Raw genomic sequence first — 26257 nt, forward strand, 5'->3', positions numbered from 1 at the left:
ATCTGAAATTTTGATGATGACAGGATACATTGTTCAATTAAAAAAGTGTATAAATTTCTGTGGCATTAGAAAAGGATTTCAAACACACATACAAGGATGTTATGCCAAACATTTATATACAACCTCATATCTCTGGCCCTTTTTGCAATTTTAGTCAACCCACAGTTAAACTCTAGTTAGAGGCACATCAGTGGAACACTAATGAGGCCTCGGCAAAAATATTCTGTCAGTTCTGTGTACCATGCTTTAGGAAGGATTCAGAGAGGACACTAAGAATAAGAATGAGAAACATCAATGATATGGAATGTTGTGTAAACTGGAACTGATCCTTTCAGAATAAAGATTAGGAGGGGCATTTAATAGAGGTGCCCAAATGATGAGGGTATTTGGTAGAGTTAATAAGGGTAACCAGAGGAAACAGAGCTAAAAATATTGTCAAAATAACCAGAGAGATGAGGAAAAATATTTTAAAAAATGAATATTGATTTGAAATCCACTACTTGAAAGTGTAGATGACAGATGCAATTGTAATTTTCACAATAAAATCAGACATATACTTGAGACAGAACCATTTTCAACATTGTGGGAAAATGGGATCTGTGGAATAGTTATCATAATTAGTTAATGAGCATGCAGGCATATGCATGGCGAACTGAAATGTTTGCAAAAATTCACAACTCTATGCAATTCAACTTGAGTTCTGAACATCTAAAACCATGCAAAGAATAGCTTTGCCCTTCTGATTCTTCAAAATTTCTCCCTTGACATCGCCAAAAATATTACAGTAATCATTGCACTGCTGTTCCTGGGACCTTGTTATGGGGAGAAAAAAAAAATCATAGCTTTTATTTTTGCCGCAATAGGGGCTGCAATGAGATGACTTGCTACCTTTGCAGAAGTTACATGAACCTGAAAGTGCCTCAAAGAAAAATTGACTTGATGTTTATTTGTCACATACCTGCACCTCAATTTGAAGCTCCTTGTCCAATAACGCCCTTTTCTTTAGGATCTCAGCCTTCAACTGCTCTTTGTGTTTGAACAACAATGCTGACAGCTTGGTAGCATTCTGTTTACTGCGCTTCTGCTCTACGTTCTCATCTCGCTTCCGTTTCTTCGCTGCTTGTTTTTCTTCCTTGTCAATTTTATCCAGAATATACTTCATAACCTGGTTACAGACAATCATTCTGGATTCAAAGAGAGAAATAAACAAAGTGAAACAGACCTCTGACACATACTTCAGTGACTTAGTTTTTCTTCATGAATCATGTTGCATTTGTCAACTGCAAAAACTATTGCGAACAATAATAATTTCCTCATTCATTACAAACAACCAGCCAATGGATTCATTAAAAAAAACACAACTTTGTCTTCTGCCATATTAACATGCAATTCCAGGATCACAGATTGAATAACTTCCTTCAGACATTTTACTGCAGTGAAAGCATTTAATATCCTGCTGTATGATGGATTTCACAGACACTGCAGTCTTATTCTTCACGAGCAAGAATATTAGCTGAATAATTGTGCCGCTATTAGAATAGCAGCTACTACTTGGTTCAGGGAGAAACAGTTGTGGCAAAATCAGGAAAATCTATGTAAATCTCGACAAGATTCCCACTTTATGATGAACTTGAAAATAAGCTAACATGAATTTTTTAAAGCTTCTGACATTCCAGTTCAAAATTCTGAGGATAATTAATCAGATGCCAAACAGCTCGTTTATATCGGAGATTGCCAAGGCTACTATGGTCAATCTCAATTCTGTTGAGAGGAATGACCAAGCAGGTGGTGGACAATTTTGGTGACAAGGAGGAATGGTCTTGTATCGTCCTTAGGGGCTATTATCACAAACAAGGGATTAAACCAGGAAATATTTTGATCTGCAAGGTGTAATGCAGCATATAAGATGAACCATGAACTCGTACCATAATCAACAGGTACGATGATTTCGTGGTTGGAGCAATAACATATTTTGGAACAAAAAACTTGATTGTGGGCAGTCATGGAAGCTACACTTCGGAAATAAGCAGGTTCAGGAATTATTAGTTGAGTTGGAAATCTGTTCAGTTGAACTGTCATACAATTCCAAAGAAAATGAATTTGTTATCTTTGTCCATCCTTTAAAGTTTTAAATACACTCGATAAAAACAGCTTTAGAACAGCATCACATTTAATTACCTCTACCTGCGATGACATCAAGTTTCACTAATGAATAGACTGTTACTCATTATCCATTTTCCCTCATGTGAATGCAGAGCAATTTATTCACAAAATAATTAGTCACAAATCATGAAAACAGGATGTGCAAGTATACAATCTGCTCCCAAATCTAAATCAATACTGCTTAACATATGCAACTGTCAGCATATCTATTAGCATGGTTTTGTGGCAGGACCTTTCTTCTGTATCAGACGGTGGGATGGTTCAAATCTTATGATTATACAATTCTTGCCTGACACTCCAGACTCAAAGGAATGTTGCACTGTTGGTGGCACAACCTTTTAACTGAAGTGTCAAACTGAAGCCTTGTCTGAATTATGGGGGTTGAAGTTTCACAAATTATTTCAATTACTTATTTTGAAACCCAGAATCATTATCTCTGTGTCCAGTATAAATCTCAAGAGGCAGCATAAGTAACAAAGAAATCTCATTATGATCACCAGCTGAAGTGGCTGTTCTGTTTCTAACATTATAAGTGACTCCTCTTCAAAACAGTAAACCCCTCTGGGATGTTCTGAGATCAAGACTGAAATACAAGTCTTCTATAAGGCTAATGGACAAAGTTAATGTTAATGTGAACGTAACATGCATGCTTCTCATTCAAAAGAGAAAATCTAAACGCTACATAACGAATACTAAACATGCAGGGGATACAGCAGTGTTCAATCTCAGGATGTCAAAAATTGTATTTGTATTAAATTTTACCTTTAATTGGATTTGATAATGTAAATACCAACCTGAGGGACTGCAAGTGGTGGTAATTTTGTTAGTAAGATTGCAATGTCACTTAAGTAAAGCACTGAGCACATCGGTGCAGAAACAGTATTGCAATGCTATATTACTGCCAAAAAAATGAACAGGAGCTGCCAGTCTTAAAAATGCACTGGCCGTATATTCACAGGTTGGAAACAAACTCCAATAACACCCATAGAATGCAACACACCTACAACAAATGGGATCTTATCTTGATGTAGCTTACTAGCATTTTGTTTTCCAACACCATAGATTGCACATTCACAGTCATTCTGCCATTTCATAATTCACTGCTGTTAAGTTCAGTCTATTCAACAACACAAGTTTACTACAGTTTTATACAAAGCTAATACAAAAACTGCATGCGCACCAGTTGTGATGATCATCTATGCACAGAAGCATACTTGCACAACCACATTTGCTGTTGAAGACTAACACGCCAAAACTGTGTGCACACAGATGGCTCTAGATAGCCATCTTGAATGCTACCTCATGTTGGGTATACTGGTAGTGCAAACAGCTAAACTACTGCTATAAGTTATGAGTTAAAATCCCATCCTAGTAGATGAGTGAGAGCTTGTGTAAGCTTCAAGAAGGCAGAGCAAAATTGAAGTCAATGGATATCAATGAGTACTCTTCATTAGGTTGGAGTTATACTCAGCACAATGGAAGATAATTGTGATTGCTGGAGGTTAATTAAAGAGTCTCAGAACATCACTGCAGGAATACCTCACAGTAGTGCCTTAGACCCAAATGTTTTCAGCTGCTTCATACCATCCTTCCATCATAAAAGGTCAGAAGTGACAATGTTCACTATGATTGCAGTGTTCAGTACCATTCGCAACTCTGCAAGTTACTGAAATAGTCCAAGCCAATATATGCCAAGAACTAAACAACATTCAGGCTTGGGCTGATAAACAAAAGTATATTCACAGCACATTCAGGCAATGGCACTCTCCAACTACAGGAAATCTAATCATCTCCCCTTGACATTAGCATTGTTAAATTCTCTCACTATCATTACCTGAGAGGTCACCATTGACCAGCAAATGAACTGCATCAGACATATAAATACTGTAGTTCCAAGGAGGGTGGGAATTCTGAGGCCAGTTACTCACCTCTTGATCCAATCTCTGTCCATCATCTTCAACACACAGATCAGAGTGTGATATAATACTCCATGCTTGCCTGGATGACTGAATCTCAAACAGCACTCAATGCACAGTAAGATCGAGAGTGAAGTAACCTGCCTGATTGGCTCAACATTCACCAACTTGAACATTCACTCCCTCCATCCTCAGTCTACCACATATAGGATGCACTGCAAAAATTTCCCAAGACTCTTTGGCAGCAACTTTTTTTAGTACAATTTTTACCATCCAAAAAGCAAAGGGTATCACAATAGATGGAAAAGAAAACATTCCCGCATGGTCACTGGTCAAAATCTTCAAACTCCTGTGCCGGTAAAACTATGGGTATTCCTCCACCAGATGGACGACAGTGGTATCTTGATAGCAGTTCACCACCTTCAAAAGCATATATATAACATTTGTTTGGCTTCATAACTACAGAAATGTTGTGGACAACTTTTGTTATTCACTCATGGGATGTGTCTGACCTGTCCATTGTTGCTCTTGAGAAGGTGGTGGTGAGCTGCCTTCTTGAATTGCTGCAGTCCATGTGGTTTAGGTAGATCCACAATACTCTTCGGGAAAGAATTCCAGGGTTTTGCCCCAGCCACACTGAAGGAACGACAATATATTCCCAAGTCAGGATGACGGGTGATGACAATGCCATCTATCTGGTGCCCTTATCCCTCTAAATGGAAGTGGTTATGGGTTTGGAAGACACTAAGGATCTCTGGTGAATTTCTGCAGTACATCATGTAGATAGTACACACTACAGCTACTGAGCATAGATAGTAGGCGTGGATGTAATGCCAATCAAGTGAGCTGCTTTGTCCTGGACGGTGTCAAGCATCTTGAGTACTGCTGGAACTATACTCTTCCAGGCCAGTGTGCAAGTATTCCATCACACTCCTAACTTGTGCTTTGTAGACTCTGGGGAGTCAGAATAGGAGTTACTCGCCACAGTATTCCTAGTCTACTTGCTCACAGCCACTGTATTTATATGGCAAGTCCAGCTGAGTTTCTGGTGAATGGGAACTTGCAGAATGTTGGTAGTGGGAGAATTCATTGATGGCAACACCATTGAATGTAAAAAAAGGTGGCGGCTAGATAGTCTCTTACTGGAGATGTTTATTACCTAGCATTTGTGACACAGATGTTACTTGCTATTTGTCAGGCCAATCCTGGATATTGTCCAGATCTTATTGCATGTGAACATGGATTACTCCAGTATCTGAGGAGTTACAAATGGTGCTGAACAGTGTGCAATCAGTGAACATCCCCACTTCTGACCTTATGATAGAGGTAAGGTTGTTGATGAAGCACCTAAAGATGGTTGCGCCTAGGACACTATCCTGAGGTACTCCTGCTGAGATATGCTGGAACGGAGATGACTGACCTTCAAAAATCACATCTATCTTCCTATACGCCAGATATGACCACAATCTGTTGAAAGTTTGCCCCTGATTAGAGTTTTGCTGGGGCTCCAGGAAGCCAAACTCAGTCGAATGCAGCCTTGATTCAAGGGTCGTTACTCTCACATCAGCTCTTTTGTCCACATTTGAACAAGGCTGCAATGAAGTCAGGAGCTGAATGGCCTTGGTGAAACCCAAACTGGGTGTCACTGAGCAGGTTATTGCTGAGCAAGTGCTGCTTGATAGCACTGTTGATGTCACCTTACATCATTTTACTGAAGATTAAGTGGAGGCTGATTGGGCAGTAATTGGCTGGATTGGAAATTACTTACTTTGTACAGGGCATACTGAGCAATGTTCCACATTGTTGGGTAGATGTGCTGCAACTCTACTGGAACATCTTGGCTAGGGGAGTGGCAAGTTCTGGAGCACAAATCTTCAGCGTTATTACCAGAATACTGTCAGGGCCCGAATACTTTGCACAATCCAGTACCTCTAACCATTTCTGGATATCACATGGTGTGTGAATCAAATTGGCTGAAGACTGGCTTCTGTGATGCTGGGGACCACCAAAGGAGGTAGAAATGAATCATCCACTTGGAATTTCTGGCTGAAGATTGCTGTGAATGCTTCAGCCTTATTCACTGATGTGATCAGCTCTTCCATCATTGAGGATGGGAATATTTGTGGAGACTCCTTCTCCAATGAGTTCCTTAACTGCCCACCACCAATTATGATTGGGTTGTAGCAGGACTGCAGAGCTTAGAGCTGATCCTTTGGTTGTGGGATCGGTTCACTCTGTTTAGCATTTGCTGCTTATGCTGTTTGGTATGCAAGTAGTCATGTTTGGTAGCTTCACCAGGGTGACAGCTCTTTTTTTTTTTTAAGGTATGCCTGGTGCTGCTGCTGGCATGTCCTCGTGATTCTCTATTGAACCAGAACCTTCATTTGCCTTCTGAATTCATCTAGTAAGCCACTCATCAAGTGCAATTAGGATGGTAATAAATGCTTGTTCTAATAAAAATGCGCCATTAAAAAAAAGTGAATTGAATTGTCATACCTTAAAATAGAATTTTTAAATATAAAAACAAAACACAAACTTTTAGCATGCATGAATTGAAGCTGTAAATCCTCAGTGAGAAAGGCCTTAGCAATGGTTGACAAAGGTGGTGAAGAAGTAGTAAGCAATTACCAAGGATTATAGTGAATAATCCTCCAGTATGTTTTGTTAGATTGAGAGCTGCATCAATTAAAACACGAAAGTAAAGCCAAGCATTTTAATTATCTGTCTCCTCTATTACATACATAGACTTTCTGCATCATTCAAGTCCAACTATTAATAGATGGCCCAGGAAAAGGTACTTTGAGGTAAACACTTTTGGTGTACGGCTTTATCTCACGGCAATTAATAATCTGGCATTTAAGCGCAACCAAAAGAGAACATTTGGCCTTTTATATAAATTGTAAGAATCTACCTCTTGTAAATGTTTTTATAACGTAAGACAAACAATCCAACAGAATTGAGGATGTTGGAAATAAAACTAAAACAGAAACTGCTGTAAATCTCAGTTACTGCACTTGAAACATGAACCTTGATTTCTCTCCACAGATCCTGCCAGACATTGAGATTTTTGAGCAATTTCTGTTTTTGTCTTCATAATATTAATCTGTTGGAAGGAAATCATCCTTTGCTTTTATTAATTAATTCTTTAGGAATGAAATAGAATTGAGCATTTTGTGATTTTTGTAAATATGACAATTTTTTTACCCACAGGAGATCCATTTAAAACCAGTTTGTTAAGATTTTCCCTCAGTGTTGTCAATAACGTACAAAGAAAAACAACACAGAACTATAGTCTTAGATACACGAGTCACATTAATCTGCATTTCCAGTTCCAAATCAAGTTCTCAAGCAGAAGTATCAATGATGCTATCCCCTTCTTTCAAAAAACAAACACCTGTCACTGACATTGTGGGAGAGGCTGAACAGTGATGCAGGCATGATTTAAGGACTTATTTGTTAGCAGGAAATTTGGAATTATTCCAAAAATGTGAAGCAAAGATCTCTTCAAACTATAATGTTTCATATAAAACAGGAAATGCTGGGAACAAAAATATTTCCTTTTCTTTTTAATCAATATTGGCTGGCTAGTCATAACTAAATATGTTATATTAAAATTGATATTGTCCAGAAAATGACAATATAAGTTTTACAATGATGTGATATATGTCAAAAAACACAGATGAAAAGAAACTTTCAAATCGAGAACACAGCAAAAATAAAACTGTTAGCTTTTCTTGGACAGAGTTATCAAAAGTCTTGGAGTAAAAGCAAACATGAATGCAGTTAAAATTAGATCAATATGATCTAACAGAAGAACAGAACAGTGTCAAATAGGTGACTAGGATAGATGGCAATTTCAAATTATACATTTGGGTACTCCTCAAATCTACTTACAACTACAGAACCTCTGCCAAATAATATTATGCTTTTTAAATAAGTACCTCTGGTTTTCTTCTCGTTCTGCAGGCGACATCATCCGATTCTTTGCTTTCAAGTGCTCAATGACAGCATTTTGTTTCATTACAACCTTAGCAACAAGGAAAAAAATGATTACTTCATAGAAGATAGCAGACGATAAAAGTACTAAAGATGTTCAAATTTGAATGATTAGTTGAAAGAAAGTTCTCAATTGATGCAGTGCGTTTTGGCAATACCCAGGGTTTTTTCTGCTGGGCTACGGTGTGTATAGAGTAATCAGTGGAGGCAAAAAAAACACAAAAAGGAAGGTCAGACACTTTGCTAAAGAGAGTGAAGGAGATAGAAAAGTAAAAAAAAAGTGAAATTCAACCAGCACCACATACATTCACCCAATGATAATATGGATGACATTCAACTTCTCATCTAAGGTAATTCCAGGTGTTATTTTCTTGCAGGTAAAAACAATAACTGCAGATGCTGGAAACCAGAGTCTAGATTAGAGTGGTGCTGGAAAAGCACAGCAGTTCAGGCAGCATCCGAGGAGCAGCAAAATCGACGTTTCGAACAAAAGCCCTTCATCAGGAATACAGGCAGAGAGCCTGAAGGGTGGAGAGATAAGTGAGTGGAGGGTGGGGGTGGGGAGAAAGTAGCATAGAGTACAATAGGTGAGTGGGGGAGGGGATGAAGGTGATAGATCGGTGGGGGTGGGGGGGTTGGAGTGGATAGGTGGAAAAGAAGATAGGCAGGTAGGACAGGTCATGGGGACAGTGCTGAGCTGGAAGTTTGGAACTGGGGTGAGGTGGGGGAAGGGGAAATGAGGAAACTGTTGAAGTCCACATTGATGCCCTGGGGTTAAAGTGTTCCAAGGCAGAAGATGAGGCGTTCTTCCTCCAGGCGTCTAGTGGTGAGGGAGCCCAGGACCTCCATGACCTTGGCAGAGTGGGGGAGGGAGTTGAAATGTTGGGCCACAGGGCGGTGTGGTTGATTGGTGCGGGTGTCCCAGAGATGTTCCCTAAAGCGCTCTGCTAGGAGGTGTCCAGTCTCCCCAATGTTGGGGAGACCACATCAGGAGCAACAGATACAATAAATGATATTGGTGGATGTGCAGGTAAAACTTTGATGGATGTGGAAGGCTCCTTTAGGGCCTTGGATGGAGGTGAGGGAGGTGGCGTGGGTGCAGGTTTTGCAATTCCTGCAGTCGTAGGGGAAGGTGCCAGGATGGGAGGGTGGGTTGTAGGGGGGGGCGTGGACCTGACCAGGTACTCACGGAGGGAACAATCTTTGCTGAAGGCGGAAAGGGGTGGAGAGGGAAATATATCCCTGGCGGTGGGGTCTGTTTGGAGGTGGCGGAAATGTCGACGGATGATTTGGTTTATGCGAAGGTTGGTAGGGTGGAAGGTGAGCACCAGGGGCGTTCTGTCCTGGTTACGGTTGGAGGGGTCTGGTCTGAGGGCGGAGGTGCGGGATGTAGACGAGATGCGTTGGAGGGCATCTTTAACCACGTGGGAAGGGAAATTGTAGTCTCTAAAGGAGGAGACTATCTGGTGTGTTCTGTGGTGGAACTGGTCCTCCTAAGAGCAAATACGGCGGAGGCGGAGGAATTGGGAATATGGGATGGCATTTTTGCAGGAGGTAGGGTGGGAAGAGGTGTAATCCAGGTAGCTGTGGGAGTCGGTGGGTTTGTAAAAAACTGTCGGTGTCAAGTTGGTCGTCATTAATGGAGATGGAGGGGTCCAGGAAGGGGAGGGAGGTGTCAGAGATGGTCCAGGTAAATTTAAGGTCAGGGTGGAACATGTTGGTGAAGTTGATGAATTGCTCAACCTGCTCGTGGGAGCACAAGGTGGCGCCAATGCAGTCATCAATGTAGCGGAGGAAGAAGTGGGGAGTGGTGTCGGTGTAATTACGGAAGGTCGACTGTTCTACGTAGCCAACAAAGAGACAGGCATAGCTGGGGCCCATACGGGTGCCCATGGCTACCCCTTTGGTCTGGAGGAGGTGGGAGGATTCGAAGGAGAAATTGTTAAGGGTGAGGACCAGTTTGGCCAAATGAATGAGTGAAAGGGGACTGTTGGGGATGTCAGAAGAAGAAGAAACGGAGAGCTTGGAGGCCCTGGTCATGGCGGATGGAGGTGTAGAGGGATTTGATATCCATGGTGAAGATGAGGCGTTGGGGGCCAGTGAAACGGAAGTCTTGGAGGAGGTGGAAGGCGTGGGTGGTGTCTCGAACGTATGTGGGGAGTTCCTGGACTAGGGGGGATAGGACAGTGTCGAGGTAGGTAGAGATGAGTTCAGTGGGGCAGGAGCATGCTGAGACAATGGGTCGGCCAGGGTGGTCAGGCTTTTGGATCTTGGGAAGGAGGTAGAACCGGGTAGTGCGGGGTTCCCTGACTATGAGGTTGGAAGCTGTGGGTGGGAGATCTCCTGAGGTGATGAGGTTCTGTATGGTCTGGGAGATGATGGTTTGGTGATGGGGGGTGGGGTCATGGTCGAGGGGGCGGTAGGAAGAGGTGTCCTCGAGTTGGCGCTTGGCTTCGGCGGTGTAGAGGTCAGTGCGCCAGACTACCACTGTGCCCCCTTTATCTGCTGGCTTGATGGTGAGGTCGGGATTGGAGTAGAAGGACTGGAGGGCTGCGCGTTGTGAGGGTGAGAGGTTGGAGTGAGGGAGGGAGGTCGACTGGTCGAGGCGGTTATTTTCTCGCATGCAAGGTCACAATCGAAAATAAAATTCACTAATTACACTGATCCCCTCATACGTGGTTGATCCAATTAACTTCACTTCATAGGTTTGACAAGGAGTAGCATTAAATTTGAATTGTTGACCAAATTTAAAGATTAGTTGCAAAAAAAATTCAGTCTGCAAAGATGACTTTGCCCTCATTTGTTTTAACATTTCATTTATAAACCTACCAACTACATAACTAGGCAGATTGCATTGTGCAGAGATCCTGACAAGAAACAAATTTCCCTCAACCTCATGCTGTGCCATACCATCACAAGTAGTATGGGGAGTAATCAAGAGGGAAGGTAGGTAAATACAAAGGAGACTAATTCAATTTAGGAACTAAACCAGGAGCGTGGCAATCTTAAAGCCTTTTATAATGCAATACTGTAGTATTGTTGATCTGCTTCCAAGAATTCTTATTTTGAAATTTGTTTCAGAGTTGATACACAAATTGTGAACTGCAGCTCTTAAATTCAATTTTAATTCAGAATTTCAGAAAGGCAGTAAGCGGAGGGAATGATCTTTCTAAACATAAAGGACAAGAAACTCCAGCTGTTCTGTGCATCTCCAAATGCAAGGGCATGAATGAGCTCAGGTGCCTTGAAGAGAAAATAAATTCTGAACAGAACTCTGTACAATGGTGCAAATTCATTGTTTAAACGCAGAGTGTAATGCTATATTTTTGTACTGAAATTGATTCACAAGTAATGGTAGGAAATCTCAAAATCTTGGCAGCTGCAACAAAAACACTTACAAAAAGGTACCCAGTGAATACATTCAATTTCTCATATCAAAAGTTTTTCACCTGTTTCTGAATAATTTCATTTTGGTTTGTAGTCTGTAGCATGTGCTCCCTCTTTGCCTCAATCTGCAGCTGTTTCTTTTGCTGTTGTTGCTCACGGATTTGTTGAATTCTCTGTAGGTGCTCCTGGACACTGGCTGTTTGCACACTGACCACATTCTGAATCTGTTGAGCTGCAGTCAGACCTGGTTGGTGAATCTGAACAGGGACCTGGAGTTTAATTTGATGCTGAACCACACCTGGGGTGACCTGAGGCAGTGCTTGGGTGTCAGCTGCCATCTGATTTGGAGCTTGAGGATGAAGCTGAGGTTGTGGAGTTATTGTCTGAACAGTGGCTTGATGTTGCTGAGGCTGTAACTGTGGTCGCGGTGGAGACTGTACATTTAGTTGATTTCCAGCTTGGGCTGGAGGAACTTGCGTTTGTGGTGGAGCTTGTGTTTGGACAACAGGATGAACTTGTGGTGGAGACTGTATCTGGACCACAGGCTGGGCTTGTGTTGGTTGCGTTTGAGCAGGCTGTATGGAGGTCAATGACTGAGAGGTGACTGAAGTCTGAACAGCAGAAGGTGGTGGTAGCTGAGGTGATGACTGGATCGGAGTTTGTATTTGTTGTACATGTGTCTGCACCTGTTTCTGTTCTGTTGAAGCTGCAGAATAAAATTAAATACAATATATTCAGTATCGCATGCAAATTATACACGATTTAAAAGTGACTGTTAATTGCAATATTAATTGCAACCAGTATTCCATTAAAAATAAATTGCAACATTATTAGTGCAACAACTTAGAGAAGTTAATTTCCTGCACCAAATTAAATTAGTTTTGATGTTTAACTGCAAAGAAGCATAGCATTTGAGTAGCATTTTTGTCCTCAAGAACACTTATTTTTATTCTTCAGTTCTGAAGAGTCTCTCTTCAGGTTTCTCTCTCTACAGGTACTGTTAGACCGACTGGAATTTCTCATATAGTTAATCTTCTATTTCAGATTTCCAGCGTCTGAAGTATATTGCATTTTTATTGGGCCTGTGATATCTATGATTAACATGGATTCACTGGCTAGCTGTGTTGTGTTGAAAGTTAAAAAAAAAAGTTCTTTTTAGAGGAGCTGAGCATGTTTCGAGAATACATTCCCCAAATGTTCACTAACAAATTTTTTTAACTAATACATTGAAAATAAATGACAGCTAGGGAATTGCCTTACTTGATGCTGTTGTTGCAGAAGCTACTGTTGTTGCAGCAGCCGATGCTGTTACTGTTGACAGAGGTGTGAAAAGGAATCTCTGAATTGTTCCACTTGGCATGGCTGCCTGCATTAGCTGTTGTCCTGGCCCAGGAATTACTGATACACCTTGTGGGATAAGCTGAAGCTGTCCAGTTGTTTGCCCCTGTCCTTGGATCACCACAGTCAATCCCTGACCTCCACTCTACAAGGAAAGTAACATATCACCAATTAGAAAAGTTTTACCTGCATAATTATGCACATCTTTCAGCAAAAAAAAGGTTGCTTCCGAGATTTTATAGGAGTTGCGAAGAGGCACGATGGCATACAAAATACGATAATAAAAAAATTAACAGCTTGCAATTAGTAGTGAGATATTTTGTGGGTTTTCTTCTTCTCTGAAGGAACTCAAATTTAATACTGTGCTTTGCTGTTAAAGAACCACACATCACCAAACTTTGAGATAAGTGATGGATTCAATTCGACCTGAGCCTCATGTAATAAGATTTTACAACTTCAAAATCACACCTGAATGCATCAATGGTATGGTATATATTAATAATGCGTAGAATTAAACTTTCAACACAGAGCTTCAAATTAGAAAATCCTCTGTGCATTGACTGTTAAAATTGCTGTGCTTCAGAAAAGAAAACTTTAAAACAAGATATGACAGTCTTATGACTTAGAATTTTCAGGAACATTAACTTTCATAGCAACAAATTAAAATAACTTTTAAATTTTGCTGATATGGAACACATGCTACTGACTAAAGGAATGTATGGTATTGACAGTTAAATAGGCATTTTATAATTGCTCAAATCTGCAGTTAAAAGCATTCTCAAAATTATGTGCAATTCCCAGTTTAATCTCGACAATACTAACCTGTCCTTGCGTGAGCTGGGTTAGCTGGGCCATTGTTAATCTGACCTGTCCTTGTTGTGGCCGCTGAGCTGGCTGTTGACCTTGTGGTGTGGCAGGCCGGCTTTGGAGAGGTTGCATAGCTGTAGTTGGTGTAGTCACCATCTTCTGGGTTGAACTCTGAACTAAATTACCTGTACTTGACACAGTTGTTACTGGCTGTCCACGGATAATCTGCGTGACTACCTGTTGGTTTTGAGCTGCAAGGTAAACAAAGCAACTATATTAAGTTTAGTTATGATTTGTTTAGTTAGATTATGTCATAATGAATACCTGCCTTCAATATTAGAACAATCTACACTGAAAAACCTTTGCTCAACTTTAAATTAATTTAAATGCCGAAGATTATTCTTCTGAAATGTAAATAATATGCAGCCTTAGTTTGCACATTACATCGACTGCTTACAAACCAATGACATGCCAAACTATGAAGCAACATCAGAAAAGATAGGAAAGAAGTTAAACACTTAAGAAAATAGAAACAAAGTGGGGGTCGACAGAATGCTGACTGATTCGAATGAGATGAATAAATCTTCTTGGATTCAGCATAGACTGAATGTATTTAACAGTTTCTGTAGTGTTATAAAACTCTATGATTCTAATATGGTGGTCAGAATCCAAATTCTTAACTTTTGTCACTGCAAGAGAGCATATAAAACTACATACCGTAGAAGTGAGTAAAACATACATCTAAAATAAAACCCTGCATGCAACAAAATTAGTACTTCAATGTTCCAAGCACTCTGGGCTTTCTGATATTGCATGTGATCACTAAACAGTGAGGACCACTGAGGAAAATACATAGGTATGAAGTATTCATTTCTGTGGAATGAACCTTCCAGCTCAGCAAGCAAACCTACATGTAGAAACTGGATAGGTAAAAATGGAAGGATAGCAAGCTTATTCAAAGATAGTATAAAGGCCATTGAACTGCAATGGTTGGAGGTGAGAAACAGGAAAGGAAGGGCAACCTCATCAGGTATTTATTATAAATCTTCAAATAGCGGGGAGGAGTACAAGAGAACAGATTATGAAAATCTGCATGACCAGTAGCAATGTGATAATTAGTGATTTCAATTACCTTAGGGAAGATTGGGAAAGGGTAGAATGTGGGACATGGAAGGGGAGAAATTCCTGCAATGTGTATAGGAGAACTTTCTGGAATAGTACATTTCCAGTCCTCTGGCTATGCTAGATCTAGTTCTAGGAAATAAAGCAGGCTACGTGGACAACCTCAGCTGGGAAGAAAGTGAGGTCTGCAGATGCTGGAGATCAGAGCTGAAAATGTGTTGCTGGAAAAGCGCAGCAGGTCAGGCAGCATCCAGGGAACAGGAGAGAATTGACGTTTCGGGCATAAGCCTGAGGAAGGGCTTATGCCCGAAATGTCGATTCTCCAGTTCCCTGGATGCTGCCTGACCTGCTGCGCTTTTCCAGCAACCTCAGCTGGGGAGCATTTTGGAAATGGCAATCACAATAAGGTTCAGTATTACATTGGAAAAGGATAAAAATCAGTCAAAGACTAAGAACAAAGAACAATGTAGCATAGGAACAGGCCCTTCCACTCTCCAAGTCAACACCAACACATTTTGTCCTTCAATAATAAAACTGCCTTCACTTACAGAATCTGTATCCCTCTATTCCCTTCCTACTCATGACTGCTTGAGATCGAAGATTGGAATAGGACAGATTTTAGGGGGCTAAAATTTGAACTGGAGCAGGTTGATTGGAAATGCAGTATGGTGGATAAAACAGCAGATGAAAATAGGGGACTTTCAAAAGGGAGATGACTAGGGTGTAAGTTAGTACATACCCATGAGAAATAAATGCTAAAACTAAAGTACTCTGGATGACTAAGGATATTGATGAGAAAATAAGGAAGAAAAAGGAAACACACAATGCATACCAAAATAATAATAGCAATATAAATCAGAAAGAGTATCTCAAATGCAGGAGAGGGGCAAAGACTGCATTTAGGAAGGCTAAGAAGAAACATGAGGAAAGGATGGCAGGTTGCACTAAAACAAATACTAAAATATTCCTTCAAGCATCCTAATAGTAAGATTAGTGATGGACAAAGTGGGGCCCAAAAGGAACAACCAGGGCTACTCACTGAAGCAAATGGTATGGCATAGGTATTAAACGAGTACTCTGCTTGTCTTTCCTGAATTAAAAAATGGTGACAATTGCCCAATTGAAACTATGGGCATTGAACAATGAATCATGATAGTTTTAGATAAAGAGATGCTAAAAAAGGTTAGCAGCACTTCAGGTAAAGACACCAGGCCCAGATGGGATACATTCTAGATTGCTGAGAAAAGAAAGACTGCAAATTAGAGCTGTTGACAGAAATCTGCCAGACCACTCTGCATACAGGATTAGTACTAGGAGGATTGCAAACATGACACTGGTTTAAGAAATGTGCGAAGGATAAACCCAGGAATCTATAGACCTGTCACCTTGATATCAATAGTGGGAAAAGTGATGGAAGCCACAGTATGGGGCTAAGATAAAATATATATTTACAGAAAAATAAGTTAATACTAGACAGTCAACAAGGCTTTGTCAAGGGTGGGCCAGGTCTGATAAATACATCAACTCAATTAAACTTATAGGTTTGAGAAATATAGTGATGAACGTACTTGCTGGGAGTATACCTTGCTGGACCATCAAAGGTGTACGGATAATAGCTTTGCCAATGGTTGCTGCCTGCTGAAAAGGTGCTCTTATAACTGTAACGCCAGGACGTATCTGTGTTGCTCCTCCTGTTGTAAGGACCTAGCATAAAAGATCCCAGTACATTAATTTTAAAGCACTGCATTAAAGCATGTAGGTAAAAGTTGTATTCAGTACTTTTTAAAAGCCATGAGACAATAAAATTTAGCAAAACTAGAGAGCCAGGCCTAACTGCTGACATTCTAAAGAATTAAGTTTTTTTACATCTCTGGCACGATGGAGCTCAAACTGTTCAATAGCTGACTGCAATATGATGTACAAGGTTCTATGGACTGCAGATACAAACAAAACTGAAGCTGCCTGAAGACCATGCAAAAAGACATTACAATATATGCAATAGGAACCAACCTTAACAGATGCGTAACTGGGAGACATCCAAAAATTTATTTCTGATCCCAGCCAGTCTCTTAGCCGTTTCAAGCTCAAGAAAACAGCCATAGATCTCTGAGTAAAGAACGGATCTGAGGAAGGTGGAAATTGCCCTCAGTTTTACAATCCCACATTGTCTCAAATTGAAGGAGGGCAAATTACTATACAGAAATGAAAGGCAAAGTGTGAAAGTGGTACATCAACACGACCTATCTTCTTTTACAGGTGTGCTGATAGATGCTGATCAAGGTGCAGAGTCATTGCAACGTGCCCTATTCAATAACGCAGCCATTAGTGCCAATGAAGAAAACAGCTCAAAGAGGTCAGTTTTCAGGATTTGCTACCAAAATAATCAATGACTGCTGATTTAAAACGCAGAAAACTGGAAGAGGAAATGAAAAATGGAAACAATAATTAATTCAAGAATGAAGCCAAGATAGAAGCTATCGATCAAAACAAACTCCATCTTTCCCAAACATTCTCTGGAGTTACCGACAGCCAGATCAACTAACCTGGGAAATGTTTCTGAGCTAAAATACCAAAGAACTGCAGATGCTGGAGTTCAGAAACAAAAACAGAAATTGTTGGAAAAACTCAGCAGGTCAGGCAGATCTGTGGAGAGAAAGCAGAGTTAATGTTTCGGATCCAGTGATCCTTCTGTTCTGCTCCATACATCATAGCTGATTCTCACATCTACTTTCCTGCCCTCTCCCCGTAACCCTTGAATCGCTACTAATCAAGAATTTCAGCTCTACAGAAAGAACATTCTTCCTCAGATAAGGAGACCAAAACTGCACAAAATGTTACAGGTGTGGCCTCACCAGAGTGCCTTGTAGAATTGCCTAGAGACATCTTTGTTCCTGTACTTAAATCCTTGTTATGAAGGCCAACATACAGTTGTCTTCTTTACTGCCTGCTGCACCTACACACTTCGATTAACGACAGGTGCATGAGGGCACCTAGATCTCACTGAGCATTCCTCTCCTTCAATTAACAATTAATAATCTGTCTCCCTGTTTTGCTACCAAAAGGGATGACCTCTCATTTATTCACATTATATCGCATCTGCCAACTCACTCAACCTCTCCAAATCACAATACTATACCTCCGCATTCTCCTCACAGATCATCCTTCCCCTGAACAGCAGGGTTCAATTCCCACAACACCTGAGGGTACCATGGAGGAATGTCTTTCTCGACCCCTTTCCCTCACCTGAGGCATGGTGACCCTCGGGTGAACCACAATCTCTCCAGTAAGAGTGCAGCCCTATGATCTCTGGGACTACGGCAGCATTACCAATATCAAGAGTCCTGGTGTTCTGACTTGTTACCTTCAGGAATATTTGCAGATATTACATTATATGAGGGTATTCAACTTAGAATTTTCATCAATTGGTGAGAAGTACAATGATTACTTTGTTTCTCAAATGGGAGTTGAAAAGAATGACAAGATTAATCCAGAGAATGTAAAAACATTTGTTTTTCCATTCAGGAGTTTACTATAAGTTTGATGACAACTGTTTCATTTCTTTTATTTATTGCCTAATTTTCTACTGCTAGTTAAATTTACTGTGGTCCAGAATAACAAATTGCTGGAAAAAGACATCTTATTGAAGGTTTTGATCATCAGGACAATTCACAAAAGTATCAATTCAAGCAGAAAATCAACATTTATGCTGAGGCAAGTGTTAACTGTCCAGCAAAGATGCTGTCATGGACAATGCATCAGTAATGATAATTGATAGTTAATTGTCAGGCTTGTTTAAATCAGAAATGTTAACTCTGATTGGTAAGGGTAATGCCCTTAGAAATGAACAGTGAATAACTATCATCAATTTGAGTTGAAACAAGCACTGTGCATGTATATGTTCTTTCAGTTTGGTCTTGATCAAGGGAAGCTTACACATATTAATAGATAGAGGCAGTGGATTGAGGGGTTGACCTAAGTGTGATGGCAGATGTCACAGAGCGGTTGCTGTCAAATTGCAGTACATGAATGAGGTTGGCCCAAGACAGACAATCATGGCACATCTTGAAAGCAGATCTTTGAAGAGGAGCAGCTACAACAGGTGGAACAAACATTCACACACACTGTGAACTACTAATGAGCTGTAAACAAAGCACATTTATAATCATCTAAAGGTATAGTGAATAAAAATAATAAATACCTGTACCTGCTGAGTTGTAGTTGTTGTACCTGGTGCATTCTGCCGCAGAGTTACAGTAGTGGCCCTTGGCTGGAATGGAGTAAAGGTTTGCTGGCTGGAAGTAGTGCCTGATGGAATGATTCCCAGAACTTTCTGCTGCACCTGAACTACACCTACAATAAACAAGGCAGAAAACAAAAACAAAGACAATTTGCAAATAACAATGGCACAAGGTCATAAACCAGCAGCATATAAAAGGTTACTTCAGGCAAGTAGATATTGCAGAAACTTAAGTTCATGGATGATGTAACCTTACTGCTAACACCTGCCAACAAGAGGAAGTATGGAAAAGGAACGCCAGTGACAAGGCCAAGGACCGATTTCCACCATTCAGACACACCTGCCAAACTTGTGGTTGGAGACATGGGCCTATGATCATGCTTATCAACCACAAAGGATCCAGAGAATCCATGACTTGGGATACACAAATTCCTAGGTGGACAACTGGACTTGGTAGCAAGTGATTGCTGCCACCATAAAATCTGACAAGTCTATATGGGAAATTACTAGAACGCTAGCGAGTTTTGACAAGATTTGCAGCTCAGATTCAGGTTCTGGATGTAAGTTTGCTGGCTAAGCTGAAAGATTTGTTTTCAGACGTCTCGTCACCATACTAGGTAACATCATCAGTGCGCCTCTGGTGAAGCACTGGTGTTATATCCTGCTTTCTATGTGTGTTTAGGTTTCTCTGGGTTGGTGATGCCATTTCCCATGTTGGTGATGCCATTTCATGTTCTTTTTCTCACAAGGTAGTAGGTGGGGTCCAAGTCCAAGTGTTTGTTGATAGAGTTCCGATTGGAATGCCATGCTTCTAGGAATTCTCGTGCATGCCTCTGTTTGGCTTGTCCAAGGATGGATGTGTTGTCCCAATCAAAGTGGTGTCCTTCCTCATCTGTATGTAAGGATACTAGTGAAAGTAGATCATGTCGTTTTGTGGCTAGTTGATGTTCATGTATCCTGGTGGCTAGTTTTCTGTCTGTCCAATGTAGTGTTTGTTACAGTTCTTGCAAGGTATTTTGTAAATGGCATTTGTTTTAATTGTTGTCTGCATAAGGTCTTACAAGTTCATTTGCTGCTGTTTTAGTGTTTTGGCATGTTTGTGGGCTACCATGATGCCAAGAGGTCGGAGTACTCTGGCAGTCATTTCAGAGATGTCTTTGATGTAGGGGAAAGTGGCTGGGGTTTCTGAGAACATTTTGTCTGCTTGTTTGGGTTTGTTGCTGAGAGAAATCAGTGGACTGTATTCACTGGGTAGAAAGTGAGGTCTGCAGATGCTGGAGATCAGAGCTGGAAATGTGTTGCTGGAAAAGCGCAGCAGGTCAGACAGCATCCAGGGAACAGGAGAATCGACGTTTCGGGCATAAGCCCTTCTTCAGGATTCCTGAAGAAGGGCTTATGCCCGAAACGTCGATTCTCCTGTTCCCTGGATGCTGTCTGACCTGCTGCGCTTTTCCAGCAACACATTTCCAGCTCTGTATTCACTGGGTACCCATTCTTTTTGAACACGGTGTTTCAGTGATTTTCCTCTGCTTTTTGTAGTTCCTCTGTGCTGCAGCGTGTGGTAGCTCATTGAAATATTGTTTAATGCTTCGTATGTGGGTGTTGGGATGATTGCTTCTGCAGTCCGTATGTGTTGTTTTCCTGCAGATACTGGTTTGAAGTTCCCCATTGGCTGTTTGCTGCACTGTGACATCCAGGAATGGCAGTTCGATGTTGTTTCCCTCATTAGTGAATTTTATGCCAGTAAGGATATTACAGATGTTGAAGGTTTCCTCTAATTTGTTTAGCAATGACAAAGGTGCTATCCACATAGCGGACCCAAAGTTTGGGTTGGATGACTGGCAGATCTGTTGACATTCAAGTCTCTGCATTATTGCCCCTGATAAGTACCCTGATATCAGAGAACCCACGGTTGTTCCGTTGGTTTGTATGTAGGTTTTGTTATTGAAAGTGAAGTGGGCGGTAAGGCATAGGTCCACTCGCTTGACAATGTTGTCCTTGCTGAAGAAGTTGGTGGTGTTTGGTATATGGGTCTTTGGTTCTTCTAATAGCATAGTTAGTGTTTCTTTGGTAAGGTGATGTGAACAGGACTGTTAAGTCAAAGGAGACCATTATTTCATCCTCTTCTATCTTGGTGTCTTTGATGGTATTCAGGAATTCTTGGGAGGAGTGAATGGAGTGGCGTGAGTCTTCTACTAAGTGATTTAGTCTTTGGTGTAGTTCCTTGGCTAAACTGTATATTGGTGGTCTAGATAGTGAGACTATGGGTCTGAGGGGGGTTCCTGGTTTGAGAGTTTTGGGTAATCCATAGAAGCATGGCATTCCAACCAGATCTCTACACACACACACACACACACACACACACACACACACACACACACACACACACACACACACACACACACACACACACACACACACACACACACACACCCCATCCACCATGTTCTGAGAAATAGAATGGGAAATAACATCACGAACCCAACGAAACCTAAATACAAATAGAAAGCAGGACATAACACCAGAATTTCACCGGAGGCTCACTGAAGATGTTACCTAGTATGATGATGAAACGTCTGAAAACGAACCTTCCAGCTCAGCAAACCAACTGACATCCATTACTAAAATGCAGTTGAGAGGTGGCTTACTGGAATGATCGAGAAATGAGGGGTTTGTCATATGGAGACAGGCTGAATAGTTAGCCCTATGCACTCTGAAATTTAGGAGAATGAGGGGAGATCGAACTGAGGTAGTCAAGATGATAAAAGGTGTTGATAAAATAGACTTGGAGTGGATGCTTCCTCTTGTGAGACATTGTAGGACAAGTGATCATAGTCTTAGGATAAGGGGTAGCAAATTTAAAGCAAAGTGGGAGAAGTAGTTTCTCCTTAGAAGTGTTGTGAATCTGTGGAGTTTGCTACCCCAAAGTGTGGTGGATGCTAGGACAGCGAGTAAATTTGAGGAGGAGTTAGACAGAGTTTTAATTGGTAATGGGTTGAAGGGATATGGAGAAGGCAGGAAAATGGAGGTGAGGAGCATATCAGCCGTGATCAAGTGGTGGAGCAGAGTTGATGGGCCAAATGGCCTAATTCTGCTCCTATATCTTACGAACTAGAATCAGTCATAAGAAAACACTGACAAAGCATTTCAACAAATCAAAGGGAAAAACAGGATATGAAGATGAATTGTCTGAGGATTCAATATTTATGAATGTAACTTGTTTGGATTTTAGGAATGCATTCAATTAAGGTTTCTCAAAGCAAATGTTAGCAAAAATAAAAGTGCATGGATTTGCACTTCCTTAATTTTTACTCTGAAAACCCTCATCATCTGTCCCACTAAGATCACTTAACCTAATATCTACGCTGGGGAAGTTGATGCAGAGTTTGTAATCAACAATGGGATAACTGAACACCAACAATTTTCAAGGAAGTAGCTTTTCCTATGACAGGTAGGTCATGCTTGACAAACCTAATTTAAGTTTTTGAAGAGGTGACTATCATAGTGGATGGAGAATGTCTATGGAGGCTGTTCATGTGGACTTTCTGAAAACATTTAAGTGCCATACAAAAGACTTAACGAAGATAGAAGCCCATGGAACTTTGTGTGTATTATTGACATGGCTGGAAATTGATTAAATGGCAGGTGATAGAAAATAGGGATAATGAGAAGGTACTCAAATTGGCAGGATGAGACTAGTGGGGATCCTACAAAGATCTGTGTCGGGGCTTCAATTATTCACAATACTTATTAATGACTTGGATAATGGTATATAAAGTCATATACGCAAACTTGCTGATGGTGAATAGGTGAAACTGGGGCAGATGGATTTCAATGTGAGCAAATGTGAGGTTATCCATTTTAGATCAAGTATAAATCAGGATACTTTCTAGATGGTATAAAGTTAAATACAGTGGATATCCAAAGAGACTTGGGGTTCAGGTGCACAAATCTTTAAATGCCAAGAACATGTGCGGAAAATAATCAAGGCAGCTAATGGAATGCTAGCCCTTTTACATAGAAAGCTAGATACTGATGTTATGCTGTAGCCATACATAAATCCTGTTTATACCCCACGTGTAATGCTGACAGCAGATCTGGGCATTACATTTCGGAAAAATGTGTCAACCTTGGAGGAAGTACAACATTTGTGCATAAGAATGATATCTGGACTTCAGGGATTAATTTATGAGGTGAGTTTACATACATTTGACCTATTTTTTTTTCCCCAGATTTTGGCTGGTTAAAAGATGACGTGAAAGAAGGCTTAAAGATATTAACAGGAAAAGTCAGAGTAGATAAACTATTTCAACTGGTTGGGGAATCAAGAACTATGAGCATGTCTACAAATTAGAACAGACTATTCAGGAGACAAGTTAGGAAAATTCTACACACAAAGCATGTTAGAGATTTAGAACTCACTTTTGCAAATGGCAGTGGATGCTCGATCAATTGTTAATTTTAAATCTGAGAAACATAAACTTTTGCTAAGAAAAGGTCTTAAAGGATATGAGCAAAAGACAGATATAAGGAATTAGGCCACATATCAGTTGTGATCTTATTGAATGGTGGAACAGGGTGAAGGGGCTGAATGACCTACTCCTGATGTTATGTTCTTGTATTCAAAACATTGACTCTGTATCTCTATTCACAAATGAGGTCAAACCTGCTGAGTTTCTCGAACACGTCACTTTATGATAGTAAATGCATGAGGCACAAGCACCACTTACTGGGCTGCTCATGAAAGGAATCAGTTCTTCTCCAATTCATTCATTTCATGGAGCATCTCTCGAATTGTGGTGGGGAAAATGACAAATTTCTCAAGCAAGGTTTCAGCTTCCATGAGAACAATCCAACATTGACATTCGATACTGACAGAAGTGCCTTATAGTGTACCAATCCACTTTTTTTTGCCTTTTGAAAAGGTACACTACTCTTCAGAAACCAGTTTGCACATAAAAATGGAGCTGGGTTTATACCAGCATGAATGAGAGCTATGCCTTTCTTACTTACAAGGCGAGGAGCACTGTACATGCAAACAAAATACTCAAGCAGAGTTCTGCTCACATGCCAGTAATCTGAATCTGCCACTTGCTCTTCCCTTTTCTAAGATTCCAAATAGTCAGTCACAATGCTTTTGACCATCCCAACTGAAAGTTTAATTCGTCATCACTTGCTACAACACAAACATTTTTCAGTAAATGTGTTATATTTAGGAGCATGTTGCAAGCTCTTGGAATTTATATCTAAATATACCATGTGAATATAAACATTAAGTTTGAAACACTTTCAAATTGATACCAATGAGGTCACATTAGCAGGCCAGGTTATGATTTCTTGTGTGCATTCCTTCAAAATGGTAGATTTTCTATCAAGAGCTGCAAGATGCATTGAAACACTACACTGAAGACTTGAAAATCCAGTTTAAAATATACCTAGTGAATTTCAACTGAAGGTTCATCTTCCTTCTCCTGTCCAAGTGGGACTGCAAATCTTGATAAATGAAGTTAACCACAGTTGTCACTACAGATCACACCATCTCAACCCGCCCATTGTTGCTTCCTTAAGTCATAAAAGGTGCCAGCAGTAATTTTCTCCATTGATTTAAAGCTTTATAAATAAATTTTAGAAAACAAAGAGAAAAATGGAAAACACAAAAGCGAATATAAATTTACTGACATGTTAAAAATATTTGGAGCTTTAGTTATATTCCAGCAGATGACAATATATATTAAGAGTCCTGTGATTTAAAATATGCACTATGAAATAATATTCTCCATTCTACCTCCTTGAGTGGTTGGTACGTTGACAGTCAGGATTTTGCTGTTTGCAGAGAGTGGAAGCTTAGCAGTTATCACCTTGCCAGTCATGGTTACTGGACTGCCTGTTATCTGGAAAGTTTGACCCGTGGTGGCAATGGTTGTACCTGTGGTAGAAACTGTGCTGGTAACTAGAAGGAAATGGATGAGAGATATAAACAACAGTTAGGACTTTTACTATTTCGTTGACATCTGAGACTTATATTTGAACAATGAGCAACAAGTGAGTTGCTCAGCTTTCATATTACCAAATCAAAACTCAGCAAATATTAATTCAAAGTGTAATTAAATTAAGACTAAACAAAAGGTAACTTATTTACTATTAAAAAAAAAGTGTTTACACATGAGAATAACTTTACACGAGTGGACAAAAGGAATGTTTTGGTTCATTAGCTATTTTAATATACAGACCAAGCAATAGAAAAAATAAAATAAGTAACCTTTCAAGAAGGTACCTTTTAAGAAAATTAAAATAGTTTCAAGATTTATTTATTTTCAAGTTATAAGACAAATACATTAATCATATATGCAATAGTTCCCCTGACTGACAAAAGGATACACTTTTAAGAGAGAGTAAGATATCTGTCCAACGTTTCTCTTCAACCCTGTGATAAATTTAATGGCTCTCAACATCATGCCAGGTTAATTGAGTTAAATGGAGTTTGTGTTCCTCAGTAATACATTGCATCATGACAACAGGAGATTAAAGACATGGTAATTTATTCAGTGACAATAGGACATTTGACAAAAAGCTACACCTATTAAGGCAGGCAATGTTGGATTAGTGATGCATCCTAATTCAACAATAAAGCAAAATCAAAACGTAAAAATTAAAGCCTTAAGAGTTTAACTCTAGCCTGTGCTCCCAATGAAATCACTGGGATGAAGAAGATAAAAATATTTTACACAGAAACAAAGTTCTGATTTTCTTCCCATCTTTAGGGAGGTCTCTGCTTAATGTCACTGCTGAGGTGAAGAACACTGTGCATGCAATCACACATGATCAGACTTATTTATTACTTCTCTCTCAAATATTAATGCACTGGCTGTATCCACAGAGATACATACCTGACCCACTCTGGCCCTGCTTGATCCAGGTAGCAAAACTCTGTTGAAAATTCTTGTTAGGCTGGAATGTTACTGTAGTTGGTGAACCCACTTTTGTGGTTGTAAATACCACCTTTGTTCCTGGGGAAACCTGTCCTGTCAAGGAACCTACCACTAACTTCTGGGAGGTGGCAACAGTGGTAGTAGTGCTGTTGGTTGTAGATACAGAAGAGGAGGAACTTGGAGTGGAAGATAACTTCTGCTGCTCAAGACGTTTCTGTTAAGGCAGAATAAAATTTATTAAAGGTTTGCCCACACAGCACCAATGCATATATTTTCACAAGATAAAAATCAAAGACAATGCATGGACAATATTCCTGTCTTTGGTTGTAGTCTCAGCAAAGATTCACAGATGAGATATTCCA

General features: G+C 40.2%; 1 protein-coding gene across 4 annotated transcripts in view; it reads right to left on the minus strand.

Moving 5' to 3' along the window:
• The window catches only part of bptf (bromodomain PHD finger transcription factor), a 147047-nt gene that overhangs the window by 18996 nt on the left and 101794 nt on the right, over positions 1-26257 (minus strand). For 3 of the 4 annotated variants that reach the window (XM_043715050.2, XM_088000732.1, XM_043715047.2), the window contains exons 19-27: positions 25854-26109; positions 24752-24916; positions 18928-19079; positions 16298-16433; positions 13623-13858; positions 12723-12945; positions 11525-12168; positions 8021-8106; positions 959-1184 (exon numbers count right to left, since the gene is read on the minus strand). In XM_043715050.2, the coding sequence (XP_043570985.2) occupies positions 959-1184; positions 8021-8106; positions 11525-12168; positions 12723-12945; positions 13623-13858; positions 16298-16433; positions 18928-19079; positions 24752-24916; positions 25854-26109 (2124 nt within the window). The remainder of the gene's footprint in view (positions 1-958; positions 1185-8020; positions 8107-11524; positions 12169-12722; positions 12946-13622; positions 13859-16297; positions 16434-18927; positions 19080-24751; positions 24917-25853; positions 26110-26257) is intronic. The other variant, XM_043715048.2, reaches the window with a different exon arrangement.

Source organism: Chiloscyllium plagiosum, unplaced genomic scaffold (assembly GCF_037043375.1).
Source record: "Chiloscyllium plagiosum isolate Xiang-an unplaced genomic scaffold, Cpla_swu_hap1 HiC_scaffold_25, whole genome shotgun sequence".
In the NCBI taxonomy this organism is placed as follows: domain Eukaryota; kingdom Metazoa; phylum Chordata; class Chondrichthyes; order Orectolobiformes; family Hemiscylliidae; genus Chiloscyllium; species Chiloscyllium plagiosum.